The sequence below is a fragment of the Hypanus sabinus genome, unplaced genomic scaffold, assembly GCF_030144855.1.
Source record: "Hypanus sabinus isolate sHypSab1 unplaced genomic scaffold, sHypSab1.hap1 scaffold_1114, whole genome shotgun sequence".
NCBI lineage: Eukaryota > Metazoa > Chordata > Chondrichthyes > Myliobatiformes > Dasyatidae > Hypanus > Hypanus sabinus.
This window is the reverse complement of record NW_026779171.1, coordinates 79578-96205: the sequence shown is the minus strand read 5'-3', so window position 1 is coordinate 96205 and position 16628 is coordinate 79578. Positions and strand designations below refer to the sequence as shown.

The window sequence follows — 16628 nt, the reverse complement described above, 5'->3', positions numbered from 1 at the left end:
CCCCTTCCAATCTCTAGGATGCCGTGCTCTTCAGTCCGATCGTGTCCACCGTCTCCGCCAGGAGATGAGCATCGGCAGCTTTGCAAAGCCGTCAACATCCACACCACACTGGATTTTTTTAACCAATAAACACAACGGCGTCCGTGTCAAATTCCGTAAACGACGCTCCGAGTTCAGCCAAACACGGAATTCGGGCCTCTCCGCTAATTTCCAGGTTCACAAATCCTTTGGAAATGAACTGGAAGGAGTCCCTTTGGGACGCGGATGGTGGGTGTGAATGGGAAGGCATGGGTCCCTTTGGGAGTGAAAGGGAAGGGGTAGGGTCCCATTGGGAGTTTGGACAATAGGGCTGAATGGGTGCACACAGTGGAGTTAAATGGGGAGGGGCGGGTCCCCATCGGTAGGCAAACAGTGGGAGTGAATGGGAAGGGATAGGATCCATTGGAAGTTTGAACGATGCAAGCGAATGAGTAGGGGTGCGTCCCGTTGGGAATACGGATGGGTTGGAGTGAATGGGAGGGGGTGGTGTCATTGGGAGTGCGGATGGTGGGAATGAATGGGAAAGAGTGGCATTTAATTGGGATCGCGGTGCGTGTGAGTGCACGGGACGGGACGGCGCCCTGTGAGGAGTGCGGACCGTGAAAAAGGGCGGTAAGGGGTGGAGTCCTGCTTTGCAAAATTATCTTCAACTTCGATTTCATCCTGGGCTACTTCTCGACCCAAGAAGTCAAATGTGATTTCTAACTGCTATGGTTATGATTTCCATCTGCACTCCCCTGCCCAATGGTGACTAATCCAACCCTCTCCTGGTCTGTGCACACTGCATCCCTTCCCGTCTCTGTGACCACTTCTACATAGATTCATCTCTCTCTCTCTCTCTCTCTCTCTCGCTCGCGCGCGCGCGCGGGCGCGCGCGTGTGTGTGTGATTGTGTGTGTCTGCGTGTGTGTGTGTGTGTGTGTGTGTGTGTGTGTGTGTGTGTGTGTGTGGTTCTCTGTGCTACAGTCTCCCCTGTAATCTGTTTGAGCTCGAGAACTCAGTATAAATATCTCAAACTACAGAGACTTTTTTTTCGTGTCTGTCCCCAGGAGTGTGCGATGGGGCGTTCTGGAGGGAGTTTCAATGTGTGTCTGACCGGGAGAGTGTGTGATGGGATAATGGGGTGGGAACTTCACCTCGTACTTAATGTCTTTCGCAAATGGGAACTAAGTGAAATCTTGTCTGATATTGCAGTGGATTTTAACTTTCTGAGGGGGGCAGTTAGCCAGGATGGGGGCAGGGTAGAGATGAGATCCTCGGCACCCAGACTCTGCCAGACCGGCCTCACTCAGCCTGGAGCTGAGACGCTACTATGTCAGTGTGAGGAGCTCCGACCCACTGTTGCAGTTCAGCGGGTGCGGGGGTCAGCAATAATCCCAGGTCACTGTTTACCCTCTAATGAGAATTAAATCCGACACCAAGACAGGAAGTTACAGCGGTTTATTGAATTAATCATGACAATTATAAATTAAATACTTTGTGAGCTGCTGACTTGCGGGAATAAATCAGGTGCTCCCCACTCAATCACAGTCACACACAATTAACCGAGCGGCGACAACGAGTGACCAGTTGAATAACCAGTCCCGTTCCTCACCGTCACTCTGTATCGGGGAACCGATGATTATAACATCACACTTCAGGGCTGTGTCCGGGATCGCTGCAGAGCCAGGATCACTGCTAAGGGATTGGTCCATTTAACATCATTATATCGGCCAGACTGCCGAATGCACCGTCCTCAGCAAAGGGAGCAAAAGGATTCTCTCCCGGGATTATCCCACCCCGGGTCGTTGATGTCCCAGACTGAGCCCCGGCCCCCGGGATCTCCCTGTTTATGTAATTCACCGGGGTGTCACGTGGGGGAGCCTCGAACACGCACATCCAGGGGAAGCTGGGACGCCGGAAAACAGGCGGAAATATGTCACAGATTTCCCGATATTCGTCACATATTTCTCGATATCACCGAGCTGGAGACTGGAGCCTGTTCCGTTAAAACCATTGGGAATTATCCCCAGCTCGCGGCCATTAAAGGTAAGGGCGGGAGTTAAAGGGGATGGCGGGAAACCGGCCAAAATGTCCCCGGCACGCGGGCGGGGATGTTCACACATTCAGATGTTGACTGTCAGTCCCGGTCTGACTCCCTGCAGAGATCTCAATTCCATCTCCCCGCTCTCAGTGAACCGATTCTCCCACAGCCTGAAACAGTTGGGAGAATAAAGGTGAAATAAACAGATTACACAACAGTGTCAGTGACAGGGGGCCGGGGTTAATGTGTCAACAACACTCACAGACACATATCACTAGAAAACCGGCGGATCCGCTGATATTTTATCATATTGGTCAATAACACAAACACTAACCAGATCCGCTCCAGAATCGGGAGGGTCAGTATGAGGCGGCGGAGAGCGGGGATAGATCGGTCTGTCAGAGAGTTTTTACTCAGGTTCAGCCCCGTCAATGATGGGTTTGTACTGAGAGCGGAGGCGAGATCCTCCGCAGCAGAATCTGTGAGAACGACACCCTTCAGCCTGGAGATGAGAGAGAGCGAGGGTGTAGGACACAGAGAGACAGGAGACGGTACAAATCCCCAGTATCAATAACACAATTACTGATCACATTAATGGTCAGTGTCAGACCCAATCTCCCTCAGCCTGTACTTACCACAGTCTCTGCATTTTACACTCCGGGTTCCTCAGAGCCGCAGAAACCAGTTTCACCCCGGAATCTCCCAGTTTATTACCACTCAGGTCCAGCTTCCTCAGTGATGGGTTTGTACTGTAAACGGAGACCAGATCCTGGGCACCAGAATCTGTGAGACCGACAGTGTCCAGCCTGGAGGTGAGAGAGAGAATGAGAGTGAAGGACACGGAGAGACAGGAGACGGTACAAATCCCCAGTGTTTATCAGTAACACAATTACTGATCACATTAATCTTCAGTGTCGGACACCCAGTGACTGTAAACACAACCTCCCACAGTCTGGTACTTACTCCAGTTTCTGTATTTTACACCCTGGGTTCTTCAGAGCCGCGAACACCAGTTTCACTCCTGAATCTCCCAGTTCATTAACACTCAGGTCCAGCCCCGTCAGTGATGTGTTTGTACTGAGAGCGGAGGCGAGATCCTCGGCACCAGAATCTGTGAGACTGACCTTCTTCAGCCTGTAGATGCGAGAGAGTGAGGGTGAAGGACACAGAGAGACAGGAGACGGTACACATCCCCAGTGTTTATCAGTGACATAATTAGTGATCAACATTAATGTTCAGTCTCAGACACCCAGTGACTGTAAACACAATCTCCAACAATCTGTTACTTACCCCAGTCTCTGTATTTTACACTCCGGTTTCCTCAAAGCTACCGACAACAGTTTCACTCCTGAATCTCCCAGATCATTCATCTCAATTCTAAACACAAACAGACAAATTGATGATCAAAGTGACTCAAACCGTGGGTCTGAGCGAATTTCTCTCACACGGATATTTCAGGAAACATTAAACCTTCAGTAAATCACTGAGCGGAGTTCCCATCACTGTCAATGTCCCTCACTGACCAGCTCCAGGGTATTCGCTGACTGTCAGTAATTTAGCCTGTCGTTGGGACCATGTAAACTCCACGTATTCTGTCTCATTCCCTGATGGTTAGAAATGTGTTTCTGACCTGTGAGGGTCGGAAGGGGCAGAGCCGAAGTGTGGTAGAAAGTCCCACTGTGAGGAAGATTTGTAAATGGGAAAGTGTCGATGGAAGATCGTGGAAGTAAACCCAGCTGAGAAAAGGGATAGGGAGACAGATCCTGCAGGAGGAAGGTTATTGAGGAAGAAAGATCCCAGAGGAGGAAGGAGGAGTGGTTCCACAGAGGAAAATGGATGGGGATGAGAGGTCCCATAAGAGGTTACCAGTGGAACAAAAAATCATCCAACAAGACGAGGGATTTCAAATAGAAATTGCATCGGAGAGGTGGTTCTGAAATCAGTTCCACAATCGGGAGAGGCGGTGCTAAGCGGTCTGGTTATCTGGTAGTGAGCACAGTCACCCAGGTGGACTGATGGTGATTGTCACACATGGAGACGAGCAGCGGAGGACAATCTCAAAACGGTATCTCTTTCATTCTCACTGGGACCGTCTGCTGACGGTCTCTTGTCCCTCGCCGGGAAGAGGGTTTGAAGTTCTGACCCACCTGCTGCAGTCACCGCCATTCCTGTGATATCCTACCATTAAAGAAATGACCGTTGTTCACTGATCTAAAGTATCCAAAATCCCTTCACAATGAACCACAGAACCCTCTTGTCCTTGGGGAATTACTGACCGATCCCCTGGACATTTCTCACAATTCCTAACAATCCCATTTACTATAGTTTTCCCCAAATTCATTTTCATTGAAAAAAGACAATGGGGCCGTTTCACATTTCAGAGTGAGAGTTAAAATAAACACCTCAAATCCTGGCACTTGTGGACCCCGGGACCCAGCCTCTGGATTCCTTCACACTGAATGTGGCAGCCAACCAGGTCGAGGTGTTTTATTGTTTCACAGAATCCGATGACATGAGACAGGACCGCGCAGTCAATCGGGGTCAGTGTCATTCCACGGAATGAAAGCGTTTCCACAGATCCCAGTGCGTCCTGAGCCAGCCCACGATTCTGAGACTCAAACAGGTAGTAAAATGTGTTCAGGAGGCTCCTTTTACCAGCTTCACTCCATGTGTTTCTACTCTGGCGTTTAACCTCCTCCTTCACCCAGTCAATCACCCGGCAGGCTGTTTGATGAGGAAATGGACCCAGAAACTCCTCCAGGCCCCGAGCTGTCATTGGGGAGGAGAGACCAGCAACAAAACGGAGAAATACCTCAAATCGCCCATCTGTCGTGTTGTTGGCTTCAGTGAGGAATTTCAGGATATCCCCGGGATGTGGAGTCAGGAAATGTGCGACTGCAGCTACAAACTCTTGGATAGTGAGGTGTGGGAATGTGTACACCACGCTCCGGGCAGAATCCTCTCTCTCCAAAAGCTCCATCAGGAACCCGGACAGGAACTGGGAAGGCTGCAGATTGAACTGGATCAAATCTCCACCTGAAAACACAATCTTCCTCTCGGACACTCCTCTGAAGGCCATCTGACCAACGCTGAGAAAAACATCACGGGGGTTGTCAATCACACGGCCGTGGTTTTTCAGGATGTTGTAAATATAGTAGGAGTACAGTTGGGTGATGGTCTTGGGAACTCGCTGCGGGTCCCTGACTCTTTGTGTGAAGAAGGGGCCCAGTGCCAGAGCAAGGATCCAGCAGTAGGAGGGGTTGTAGCTCATGGTGTACAGGATCTCGTTCTCCTTCACGTGTTTGGAAACAGCTTCCGCCACCGTCTGATCTTCAAAATGCCTGATGAAATATTCCTTCCGTTCCTCACCAACAAATCCCAGGATTTCAGCCCAGACACTGATCTCAGCCTTTTCCAATAAATGTAACGCAGTGGGGCGGGTGGTCACCAGCACTGAACACCCTGGGAGGAGCTTGCCCTGGATTAAACTGTACACAATGTCAGACACTTCACACCACCACTCGGGATCTGGGCACTGGTGCCTGGGTTCCGTATCTCTAGGACTGTCCACAAAATCGATTCTGTGCTTGAATTCATCCAAACCATCGAATATAAACAGCAAACCCTCTGGGTTCTTCCAGACCTCTCTCAGGATATTCCCAAAGTAAGGATATTGATCCAGAATCAGTTCCCTCAGGTTTATTCTGCAGTTAATGGAGTTTAAATCGCGGAATTTGAAACTGAAGACAAACTGGAACCGTTGGTATATTTTCCCCATGGCCCAGTCATAAACAATCCTTTGTACCATTGTTGTTTTCCCAATCCCCGCAGCTCCGGCTACAGCTGCTGAACTCCCAGATTTGGATTTACTCCGGGATAAGCTGCTCTGGAACAACTGATCTGTCCGTATTTTTTCCAGTTCTCCACGTAGTTTTTCTCCCCCACTCCTCGTGGTCTCTGCCTCTTGCCAGCAGCTCATGTTCCACCAGTCTCCGATCTCGAACAGTAGAAATGACCGTGAGCTCAGCGTATCGATCAACCAGCTGGAAATCCTTCACCTTCTCCCTCATCAGGATCGTGTTCACTCTCAATGTTTCAGTTTGTTCCCGTAGAGTCTCCTTGTGTTTCTGTTGAACATCTTCCATGGGAACAGACAGTGGACAAACTGTTAGATGCCTCAACTCAGAACTCAGTATTTAAGTACACAAGAGTTATCCTAACGCTATTGTATTAATTGGATTCATCAATGGATGCTTGTACAGTAAAGTAATGCGATCAAAAGACCCCAAACTGGACAGTTAGGCGCTGTCTAAATCAACACCAGATCATCACATTTCAAAATTAATTAACTGTGCTATGAAGGTGAATATTTCCCTGTTTATTGAACTCCGACTGTCCCACTACTGCCAAAGCTATCACTGTTCCTGTGGAAGAACTTTTATTCCCCAGTGCTGATGTGTCGTATGGAGAAGGAGAAAAGGATAGTGGGCAATCTGTCAAAGGTACAGGTCGGGGAATCACAGCTCCCCCTCCCCTCTCACCATCTCTGATTCAAAATGTAAAGAAGCAGCTTTGTGGATCAGCGCGTGCACTGTGGTTCGGGGGAGAAAATGTCAATGTCTTGTTCAGGAGATTGTGACAGTCAGCATTTTGACGCAAAACACAGACAATTCACCGCTTTTATCACCACAGACGCTGATCAGCTCACTGAGTTCCTGTAGAAAATGGTTTGAGACGGCAGGTCAGCTGTCTCGTGACTCTTAAAGAGGATGAGTTGCAAATACTCAACAGATTCAAGTTACACAACTGTAAAGGAGAAGGAAATAATTGGTGTTATGGATCTGATGTAGCACAAATAAACTCAGATGAAGAACGCAAAGAAAACACAATAAATATAAATTCTTACGATACAGGAGTCTCTTTGACCTCAGGTGGTTCAGACTGTAAATTTTAAAACGGTGCAGGTGGTGGGTAGGGGTTGTTAGTCGAGGTGTTGATCAGTCTTACTGCTTGAGGAAAGTAACTGATTTTGAGTCTGGTGTTCCTGCTCTGGATGCTACGTAGCCTCCTCCCTCATGGAAGAGGGGCAAACTGCCCAGAGGCAGAACAGGTGGGATCCTTCCTCCCTCATGGTAGAGGGGCAATCAGTCCACAGGCAAGATAGGTGGGATCCATCCTCCCTCATGGGAGATGGGCAAACAGCCCACAGGCAAGATAGGTGGGATCCTTCCTCCCTCATAGGAGATGGGCAAACAGCCCATAGGCAGGATAGGTGGGATCCTTCCTCCCTCATCGGAGAGGGGCAAACTGCCCATAGGCAGGATAGGTGGGATCCTTCCTTCCTTATGGGAGAGGCGCAAACAGCCCATAGGCAGGATAGGTGGGATCCTTCCTCCCTCATGGGAGAGAGGCAAACAGCCCACAGACAGTGTAGGTGGGATCCTTCCTGATGCTGCTGGCCATCTTCCGGAACATTTCTGTACATACGTCCCTGATGGAAGGTAGGCTGGGTGTGCCGATGTTGCGTTGGGCTGTTTTGACTCCCCGTTGTAGAGCCTTCCAGTCCGCCACAGTTATGTGGCGTGTTGACCTGCCTCTGAAGCACAGCTGTAGAAGGACGGGAGTGTGGATGTGAGTACAGGTCAGACAACGTCTGTGGAAAGGGGAGAAAGGGGAGATGCTACTAGACTATGACTTTAAATACAAGTTTGAAAAACATGCCGATAACAGGTCGGGTGCTGAAGAAGAGAGAAGAGACCGAGGAATTTCGGTAGCAGGTGGTTCAGGACTTCAGCTGTCAAAGGAGCTGCAGAGATCACTGAACAGCACAGGAATAGGCCCTTCTGCCCACAACGTTGGTGCCAGCATGATGTAACATTAAACTCGTATGTTTATACATTCTCCCCATTTAGATAACAGTCTACACTATTGTTCCTTTTGCTAAAATGTATTACGATTCATTTCCCAACACTATTTTCCATTTGCCACATTTGGCCCATTCTTCCAAATTGTCTAAGTTTTGCTGCATTCGCATTGCTTCTCAGCACTGCCTACCCCTCCACCTATCTTCGATTAATCAACAAACCTTACCATAAATCCATCAATTCCATTATCTAAATCACTGATAAGAAATCTGAAAAGTAGCTGTCACAATTCTGACCCCTGAGGAAAATAACTAGTTACCAGCAGCCAAACAGGAAAGGTTCCTTTTATTCCCACTCCCTGCCTCCTCCCGCAGGCCATTCCTCTTTCCATGACTGTGTCATTCCTGTAACGCCACTGGATTTTTATCTTGTAAAGCAGCATCGTGTATGGCAACATATCAAACACCTTCTGAAAATCCAACTAAATGAGATCCACTTTGTCAAGCCTGCTTAGTATTTACTCAATGAACTCTAGCAAATTCATAACGCAAGATTTCCCTTCATATACACAATGCTGGCTTCGGCCTATTTTATCATTAAACTCCAAATACCTCGTTACCTGAACGTTAATAATTAAATTGACTTTATTTCTTGCATTCACGTACATGAGCAGTAAAAACCTTTATGTTACGTCCCCATCTAAATGTGCAACGTGCAATCATAGTGATTTAAAATAATTTCTAGATTCCAACAGTCTCCTAATCAGTCAGGGTAGGCTAACTGGCCTATACATTTATAAACAGGAGAAAATCTGCAGATGCTGGAAATCCAAGCAACACACACAAAATGCTCGAGGAACACAGCAGGCCGGAGAGCATGTGTGGAACAGTTTTGATTTGGAGCCGAGATCGTTCGGCAGGACTGCAGACAAAAGGCTGAGGAGTAAATTTGAAAGGTGGGGGTGAGGTAGAGAGAAATGCCAGACGATAGTTGAAACTTGGAAGGGAAGGAATGAAGCATAGAGCTAAGAAGTTGATTTTTGATAGACACAGAAGGCAATGGAAGAAAGAAAAAGGTGGGTAGGGCTGGTGGAGGTGCACCAGAGGGAGGCGATGGACAGACAAGGAGATAACATGAGCGAAGTACGAGCTCATGGGGAACGGTGAAGGGGGAGGAGGGTATTCATGCCATCAGATTGGAGGCTACTCAAACAGAAAATAAGGTGCTGTTACTCCAACCTGAGTGTGGCCTTATCCCGACATTGGAGGAGGTCCGAACTGACGAATCGGAATGAGAATGGGAAGTGGGAATAAAATGGGTGGACACTGGGAGTTCCCTCTTGTTCTGGTGGTCACACCGTAAATGCTGGGTGGAACGGTCTCCCAATACACGTCAGGTCTCACCGATATACAACAGACCATTCCGAGATCGTCTGTAACCATATAATATAACCATATAACAACTACAGCACGGAAACAGGCTACATCGTCCCTTCTAGTCCGTGCCGAACGCTTACTCACACTTAGTCCCACTGCCCCACCCTCAGCCCATAAACCTCCAGTTCTTTCCTGTTCATATACCTATCCAATTTTACCTTAACTGACAATACCGTACCTGCCTCTATCACTTCTACTGGAAGCTCGTTCCTCACAGCTACCACTCTCTGAGTAAAGAAATTCCCCCTCGTGTTACACTTAAACTTTTTCCCCCTAATTCTCATCTCATGTCCTTTTGTTTGAATCTCCCCTACTCTCAATGGACAAAAGCCTATCCACCTCAACTTGATCTATCCCCCTCATTATTTTAAATACCTCTCGTCCCCCCTTTGCCTTCTAAGCTCCAAAGAATAAAGACCTAACTTGTTCAACCTTTCCCTGTAACTTAGGTGCTGAAACGCAGGTAACATTCTAGTAAATATTCTTTGTACTCTCTCTATGTTGTTGACATCTTTCATTTAATTCGGTGACCAAAACTGTACACAAAACTCCAAATTCGGATTTACCAATGCCTTGTACAATTTTAACATTACATCCCAACTCTATTTCTCAATGATCTGATTTATAATGGCCAGCATACCGAAAGCTTTCTTCAGCATGCTATCCACATGACATTCAACCTTCAGGGAACTATGCACCATTATTCCCAGATCACTCTGTTCTACTGCATTCTTCAATGCCCTACAATCTACCATTATTCTCTTTGGAGCGTAGAAGATTGAGGTGGGGGTGGGGACTTGATTGAGGTCGACAAGACTATGAGCGGCATAGATAGGGTGAATTGTCAATACCTGTTTCCCAGGGCATCAGTAGCAAACACCAGAGGGCATAGGTACAAAACTAACGGAGGGAAGTTTAGGGGAGACATCGGGGTACGTTTTTTTTTTTTTTTTTTTTTTTTACACAGAGGGTTGTGAGTGCCTGGAATGATTTAGCAAGGGTGGTAGTAGAGGCGAAAACATTAGGGGTATTTAGAAGCCTCTTGGACAGGCACATGGATGAAAGAAAAATGGAGGATTTTGGTGTAGTCTGGGTTTAGTACTTTTTCTTAAGGATTATATGGGTCGGCACAGCATGGAGGGCTGAAGGGCCTGTACTGTGCCGTAGTGTTCTATGGTTCTACGGTTATTCCTGGATCACTCTGTTCTGCTGTATTCCTCAATGCCCTACCATTTACCATGCATGCCGTATTTGGAATATTCCTACCAAAGTGTAGCACCTCACACTTATCAGCATTAAACTCCATCTGCCATCGTTCAGACCACTCTTCGAACTGGCCTAAATCACTCTGCAAGATTTGAAAACCTACGTTATTATTCACCATGCCACCTACCTGCATGCCTACTAATACAATTTATCACCCCATCATCCAGATCATTAATGTATATGACAAACAACATTGGACCCAATACAGATCCCTGATGCACACCTCTAGTCACCGATCTCCAACCTGACAAATAGTTATCCACCACTACTCTCTGGCATCTCCCATCCAGCCATTGTTGAATCCATTTTACTACTTCAATATTAACACCTCATGACTGAACCTTCCTAACTAACCTTGCGTGCAGAAATTTATCAAAGGGGATACTGAAGTCCATATAGACAACATCCACTGCTTTACCCTCGACAACCTTCCTCGTAACCTCTTCAAAAACTTCAATAAGATTTGTCAAACATGACCTTCCACGCACAAATCCATGCTGACTGTTCCTAATCAGACCCTGTCTATCCATATAATTACATGTACCATCTCTAAGAATACTTTCCATTAATTTATCCAGCACTGACTTCAAACTGACAGGCATATAAATGCTAGGTTTACTCTTAGATCCCTTTTTAAAGAATGGAATAACATGAGCAATAAACAAATCCTCCGGCACCATCCCCGTTTCTAATGACATCTGAAATATTTCTTTAAGAGTCCCTGCTATTTCTACACTAACTTCCCTCAAGGTTCTATAGACAATAGACAATAGGTGCAGAAGTAGACCATTCGGCCCCTCGAGTCTGCACAGCCATTCTGAGATCATGGCTGATCATTCACTATCAATACCCTGTCCCTGCCTTGTCCCCATATCCCTTGATTCCCCTATCCTTCAGGTATCTATCCAGCTCCTTCTTGAAAGCATCCAGAGAATTGGCCTCCACCGTCTTCCGAGGCAGTACATTCCACACCTGCACAACTCTCTGGGAGAAGAAACTCTTCCTCAACTCTGTTTTGAATAACTGACCTCTTATTCTCAATCCATGCCCTCTGGTACTGGACTCTCCCAACATCTGGAACATATTTCCTGCCTCAATCCTATCAAATCCTTTAATTATCTTAAACGTTTCAATCAGATCCCCTCTCAATCTCCTCAATTCCAGCGTGTACAAGCCCAATCTCTCCAATCTCTCTGCGTAAGACAGCCCTGCCATCCCAGAAATCAACCTAGTGAATCTACGCTGCACTTCCTCAATTGCCAGAATGTCCTTCCTTAAACCTGGAGACCAAAACTGTACACAATATTCCAGGTGTGGTCTCACCAGGGCCCTGTACAAATGCAGAAGGACATCCTTGCTCTTGTATTCAATTCCCCTTGTAACAAAGGCCAACATTCCATTTGCCCTCTTTACTGCCTGTTGCACTTGCTCATTCATCTTCATTGACTGGTGAACTAGGACTCCTAGGTCTCTTTGCATTTCTCCCTTACCTAACTCGACACCGTTCGGACAATACTCTGCCCTCTTGTTCCTGCTTCCAAAGTGGATAACTTCACATTTATTCACATTGAATGACATCTGCCAAGTATCTGCCCACTCACTCAGCATATCCAAGTCTCCCTGTATTCTCCTAACGTCCTCTTCACATGTCACAATGCCACCCAGTTTAGTATCGTCAGCAACCTTGCTGATATAGCTTTCAATGCCCTCATCTAAATCAATGACATAAATCGTAAAGAGCTGTGGTCCCAATACAGAGCCCTGTGGTACCCCACTAGTCACCTCCAGCCAGTCCGAGAAACACCCATTCACTGCTACCCTTTGCTTACTATCTGCCAACCAGTTTTCTATCCATGTTGAAACCCTGCTTCCAATGCCATGAGCTCTGATTTTACTCACCAATCTCCTATGTGGCACCTTATCGAATGCCTTCTGAAAATCTAGGTACACAACATCCACTGGCTTACCCTCGTCTAACATCCTTGTTACATCCTCAAAAAACTCCAACAGATTAGTCAAGCATGATTTGCCCTTGGTAAATCCATGCTGGCTCGGCCTAATCCTATTTCTGCCATCTAGATGTGCCACTATTTCGTCCTTAATAATGGACTCAAGCATCTTCCCCACGACTGACGTTAGGCTAACAGGGCGATAGTTCTCCGTTTTCGCCTTCCCTCCCTTCTTGAAAAGTGGGACAACATTAGCCACTCTCCAATCTTCAGGAACTGATCCTGAATCTAAGGAACATTGAAAAATGATCACCAATGCATCCGCAATTTCCTGAGCCACCTCTTTTAGAACCCTCGGATGCAGACCATCTGGACCCGGGGATTTATTAGCCTTCAGTCCTACCAGTCTACTCATCACAGTTTCTGTCCTAATGTCAATCTGTCTCAATTCCTCTGATATCTTGTCACCCTGGCCGATCCATACATCTGGGAGATTGCTTGTGTCCTCCCTGGTGAAGACAGATCTAAAGTACGCATTAAATTCTGTTGCCATTTCCCTGTTTCCCATAACAATTTCTCGCAATTCATTCTTCAAGGGGCCAACATTGTTCTTAACTATTTTCTTTCTCTTCACATAGCTAAAAAAGCTTTTGCTGTCCCCTTTTATATTCCTGGCTAGACTGAGCTCATACCTGATTTTTTCTCTTCGTATTGCCTTTTTAGTTAAGATCTGCTGTTCCTTAAAACTTTCCCAATCATCTGTATTCCCACTCATCTTAGCCCTGTCATACTTCTTTTTCTTTAATGCTACACAATGTCTGACTTCCTTTGTCAACCACTGTGGCCCCTTCCCACTCTTTGAACCCTTCTTTCTCATTGGAAGGAACTGCAATTGCATCTTTTGTACTATGCCCAAGAATATCTGCCACTGCTGATCCACTGTTTTTCCTGCCAGGGCATCCGCCCATTTAAATTTGGCCAGCTGTTCCCTCTTGGCTCCGTAGTCTCCTTTATTTAATTGCAACACTGACACCTCTGATCTGCCCCTATCCCTCTCAAACTGTAGATAAAAACTTATCATGTTATGATCACTACTTGCTAATGGCTCCTTTACTTCAAGATCACTTATCAATTCCTGTCCATTACACATCACCAAGTCCAAAATAGCCTCGTTCCTGGTTGGCTCAAGCACAAGCTGTTCCAAAAATACATCCCTTAGACACTCCACAAACTCCCTATCCTGGTGTCCAGCACCTACCTGATTCTCCCAGTTCACCTGCATGTTGAAATCTCCCAGAACGACTGCATTACCTTTAGCTCATGCCAATGTTAACTCCCTAATCAACTTGTACCCAATATCCACGCTACTGTTTGGGGGCTTGTACACAACACCCATTAGGGTCTTTTTACCCTTACTGTTCCTCAGCTCAATCCACACAGACTCTACTTCCCCTGTTCCCAAGTCACCTCTTGCTAAGGACTGAATCTCATTCCTCACCAACAGGGCCACCCCACCCCCTCTTCCCATATTTCTGTCTCTACGATAGCACGTATACCCTGGTACACTCAATTCCCAGGCCTGATCCCCTTGCAGCCATGTCTCCGTTATCCCAACAATATCGTAGTTCCCCATTTTCATCTGAGCTTCAAGCTCATCTGTCTTATTTCTGACACTACGCGCATTCAAGTATAGAATTCTTAGGCCATTCCTCCTCTCTTTGCTTAAAAGACTGTCTACTGTACCAGCTCCTTGAACTTCCATCGGGTAAATTGCACCCTGAGTTTTGATGACCTTCTCAAGATCACCCAAACCTTCTACACATTTAACCACATGCACCTTCTGCCCAACCCTCTGGATCTGGATCCCTGCCCCCTGCACATTTAGTTTAACCCCCCCCCCCCCCCCCCCCGAGCAGCACTGGCAAATACTCCTGCAAGAATGTTAGTACCCCTCCGGTTCAGATGTAGACCATCCCTTCGAAACAGATCCAAATGTCCCTGGAACAAAGACCAATTATCCAAAAACCTGAACCCTTCCTTCCTGCACCATGCTCTCAGGCTCGGATTAATGTGCATAATCATTCTATTCTTCGCCTCACTCGCACGTGGCACAGGTAGCAGTCCCGAGATTGTCACCCTGGAGGTCCTGCCTTTCAGCTTCACTCCTAACTCCCTGAACTCTCTAAGCAGGATCCCCTCACTCACCATACTTGCATCATTGGTCCCTACATGGACCACTACATCTGGGTTCATGTCCTCATTCTCAAGAATAGCCTGCACCCGATCTGAGATGTCCTGGACCCTGGCACCAGGGAGGCAACATACCATCCGAGACTCCCGATCTGCCCCACAAAATCTCCTATCTGACCCCCTAACAATGGAGTCCCCTAAAACTATCGCTCTCTTCTCTTCCGTCCTCCCCTTTCTAGTTGAGGGTTCAACCTCTGTGCCAGAGGCAGGACCACTACAACTCATTCCTGGTAGTTCATCCCCATCAACCGTATCCAGTACGGTATACTTATTGTTAATGGGAATGGCCGCAGGGGTGCTCTGTTCTCTCTGCCTGCTCCCCCTGCCTCTCTGGACCGTCACCCATCTGCCTACTTCTTGGTTTTTTGGTGTGACTACCTCCTGATAACTCCTATCTATCTCTGCCTCTGCCTCCCGAATTATCCGTAGTTCATCCAGCTCCTGCTCCAACTCCCTACCTCGGGCTGATAGGAGCTGCAGCTGGACGCACCTTTTGCAGGTGTGGTCATCAGGGACAACTGTGTTGACCCTGACCTCCCACATATTGCATACGGAGCACACCACTGCTCTGACTGTCTCCCCCATACCTGAACTGAATTAATAGAATAAGTCTAAAAAGCACCTGGCGACCTTACCTTCTTCCCCTCAGCGAGCAATCACGCAAGCTTACCGAAGTCCCCTTACGCCGAAGCCCACTTAGACAAAGCCCAGGACTCTGCTTCCACGGACTCCGCTGCCCGCTCTGACAAGAAGTCCTGCCTTTTAAAGTGCGCGCTCGACGCTGACGTCACTCGCGCCTGCGCAGTTCCCCCTCCTCCACAGGTATTGACCAGGTAGGCTTAAATCCTACCTACACGGTCGAATTCTCTGACGTTCTGGGGAACATCCTGTCAGGATCCCGATATTTATCCACTTTTATATTCCTTAAAAGCGCCAGTACTTCCTTCTCTTTAATCGTCATAGTTTCCATAACTACCGGACTTGTTTTCATTACCTTATACAATTCAATATCCTTCTCCTTAGTGAATACCGAAGAGAATAAAATGTTCAAAATCTCCCCCATCTCTTTCAGCTCCACCCATAGCTGTCCACTCTGATTCTCTAAGGGAATCTGATTCTAAGGTCCACTCTGATTCTAGTGAGGGACCAATTTTATCCCTCACTATCCTTTTGCTATTAATATAACTGTAGAAAGACTTCGGATTTGTTTTCACCTTACTTGCCAAAGAAACATCTTCTTTTAGCTTTTCTAATTTATTTCTTAAGATTATTCTTACATTCATTATATTCCTCGAGCGCCTCATGTATTCCATGTTGCCGAAATTTATTGTAGATCTCACTTTTTCCTAACCAAGTTTGCAATATCCCTTGAAAACCATGGCTCTCCCAAACTTTTAACCATTCCTTTCAATCTAAAAGGGACATAAAGATTCTGTACTCTCAAAATTTCACATTCAAATAACCTCTATTTCTTTATTACATCCTTCCCATAAAACAAAGTGTCCTAATCCACTCCTTTTAAATCCTTACGCATCTCCTCAAAGGTAGCCTTTCTCCAATCAAAAATCTCAACCCTGGGTCCAGTCCTATCCTCCATAATTATATTGAAAATAATGGCTTTGTGATCACTGGACCCGAAGTGTTCCCCAAATCATACCTCCGTCACCTGACCTATTTCATTCCCTAACAGAAGATCCAACACTGCCCCTTCTCTAGTCGTTACCTGTATGTATTGCTGCAGAGAATTATCCTGTGCACATTTTACAAACTCCAAACCATCCATCCCTGTTACAGTATGGACC

At 46.8% G+C, this 16628-nt stretch overlaps 1 protein-coding gene across 1 annotated transcript; it reads right to left on the bottom strand.

Annotated features, from left to right (window-relative positions):
• Positions 1 to 1477: 1477 nt before the first annotated feature.
• On the bottom strand, positions 1478 to 6853 carry LOC132386356 (NACHT, LRR and PYD domains-containing protein 12-like). The gene is made up of 6 exons (XM_059958611.1): positions 4464 to 6853; positions 3352 to 3438; positions 3025 to 3195; positions 2697 to 2867; positions 2396 to 2563; positions 1478 to 2231 (listed from the first exon to the last, which is right to left on the bottom strand). Exons 1-6 carry the CDS (start codon positions 6038 to 6040, stop codon positions 2144 to 2146), a joined length of 2262 nt encoding a protein of 753 aa, XP_059814594.1. The 5' UTR covers positions 6041 to 6853; the 3' UTR covers positions 1478 to 2143.
• Between the last annotated feature and the right edge of the window lie 9775 nt (positions 6854 to 16628).

What these genes read in the sequence shown, in the direction of transcription:
- LOC132386356 (XM_059958611.1), bottom strand. Translation starts at nt 6,040, where the DNA reads ATGAGCTGCTGGCAAGAGGCAGAGACCACGAGGAGTGGGGGAGAAAAA. An exon ending in TGTAAAATACAGAGACTGGG is followed by an intron (nt 3,196 to 3,351) that starts GTAAGTAACAGA and finishes TCGCATCTACAG; the next exon opens with GCTGAAGAAGGTCAGTCTCA. An exon ending in TGTAAAATACAGAAACTGGA is followed by an intron (nt 2,868 to 3,024) that starts GTAAGTACCAGA and finishes TCTCACCTCCAG; the next exon opens with GCTGGACACTGTCGGTCTCA.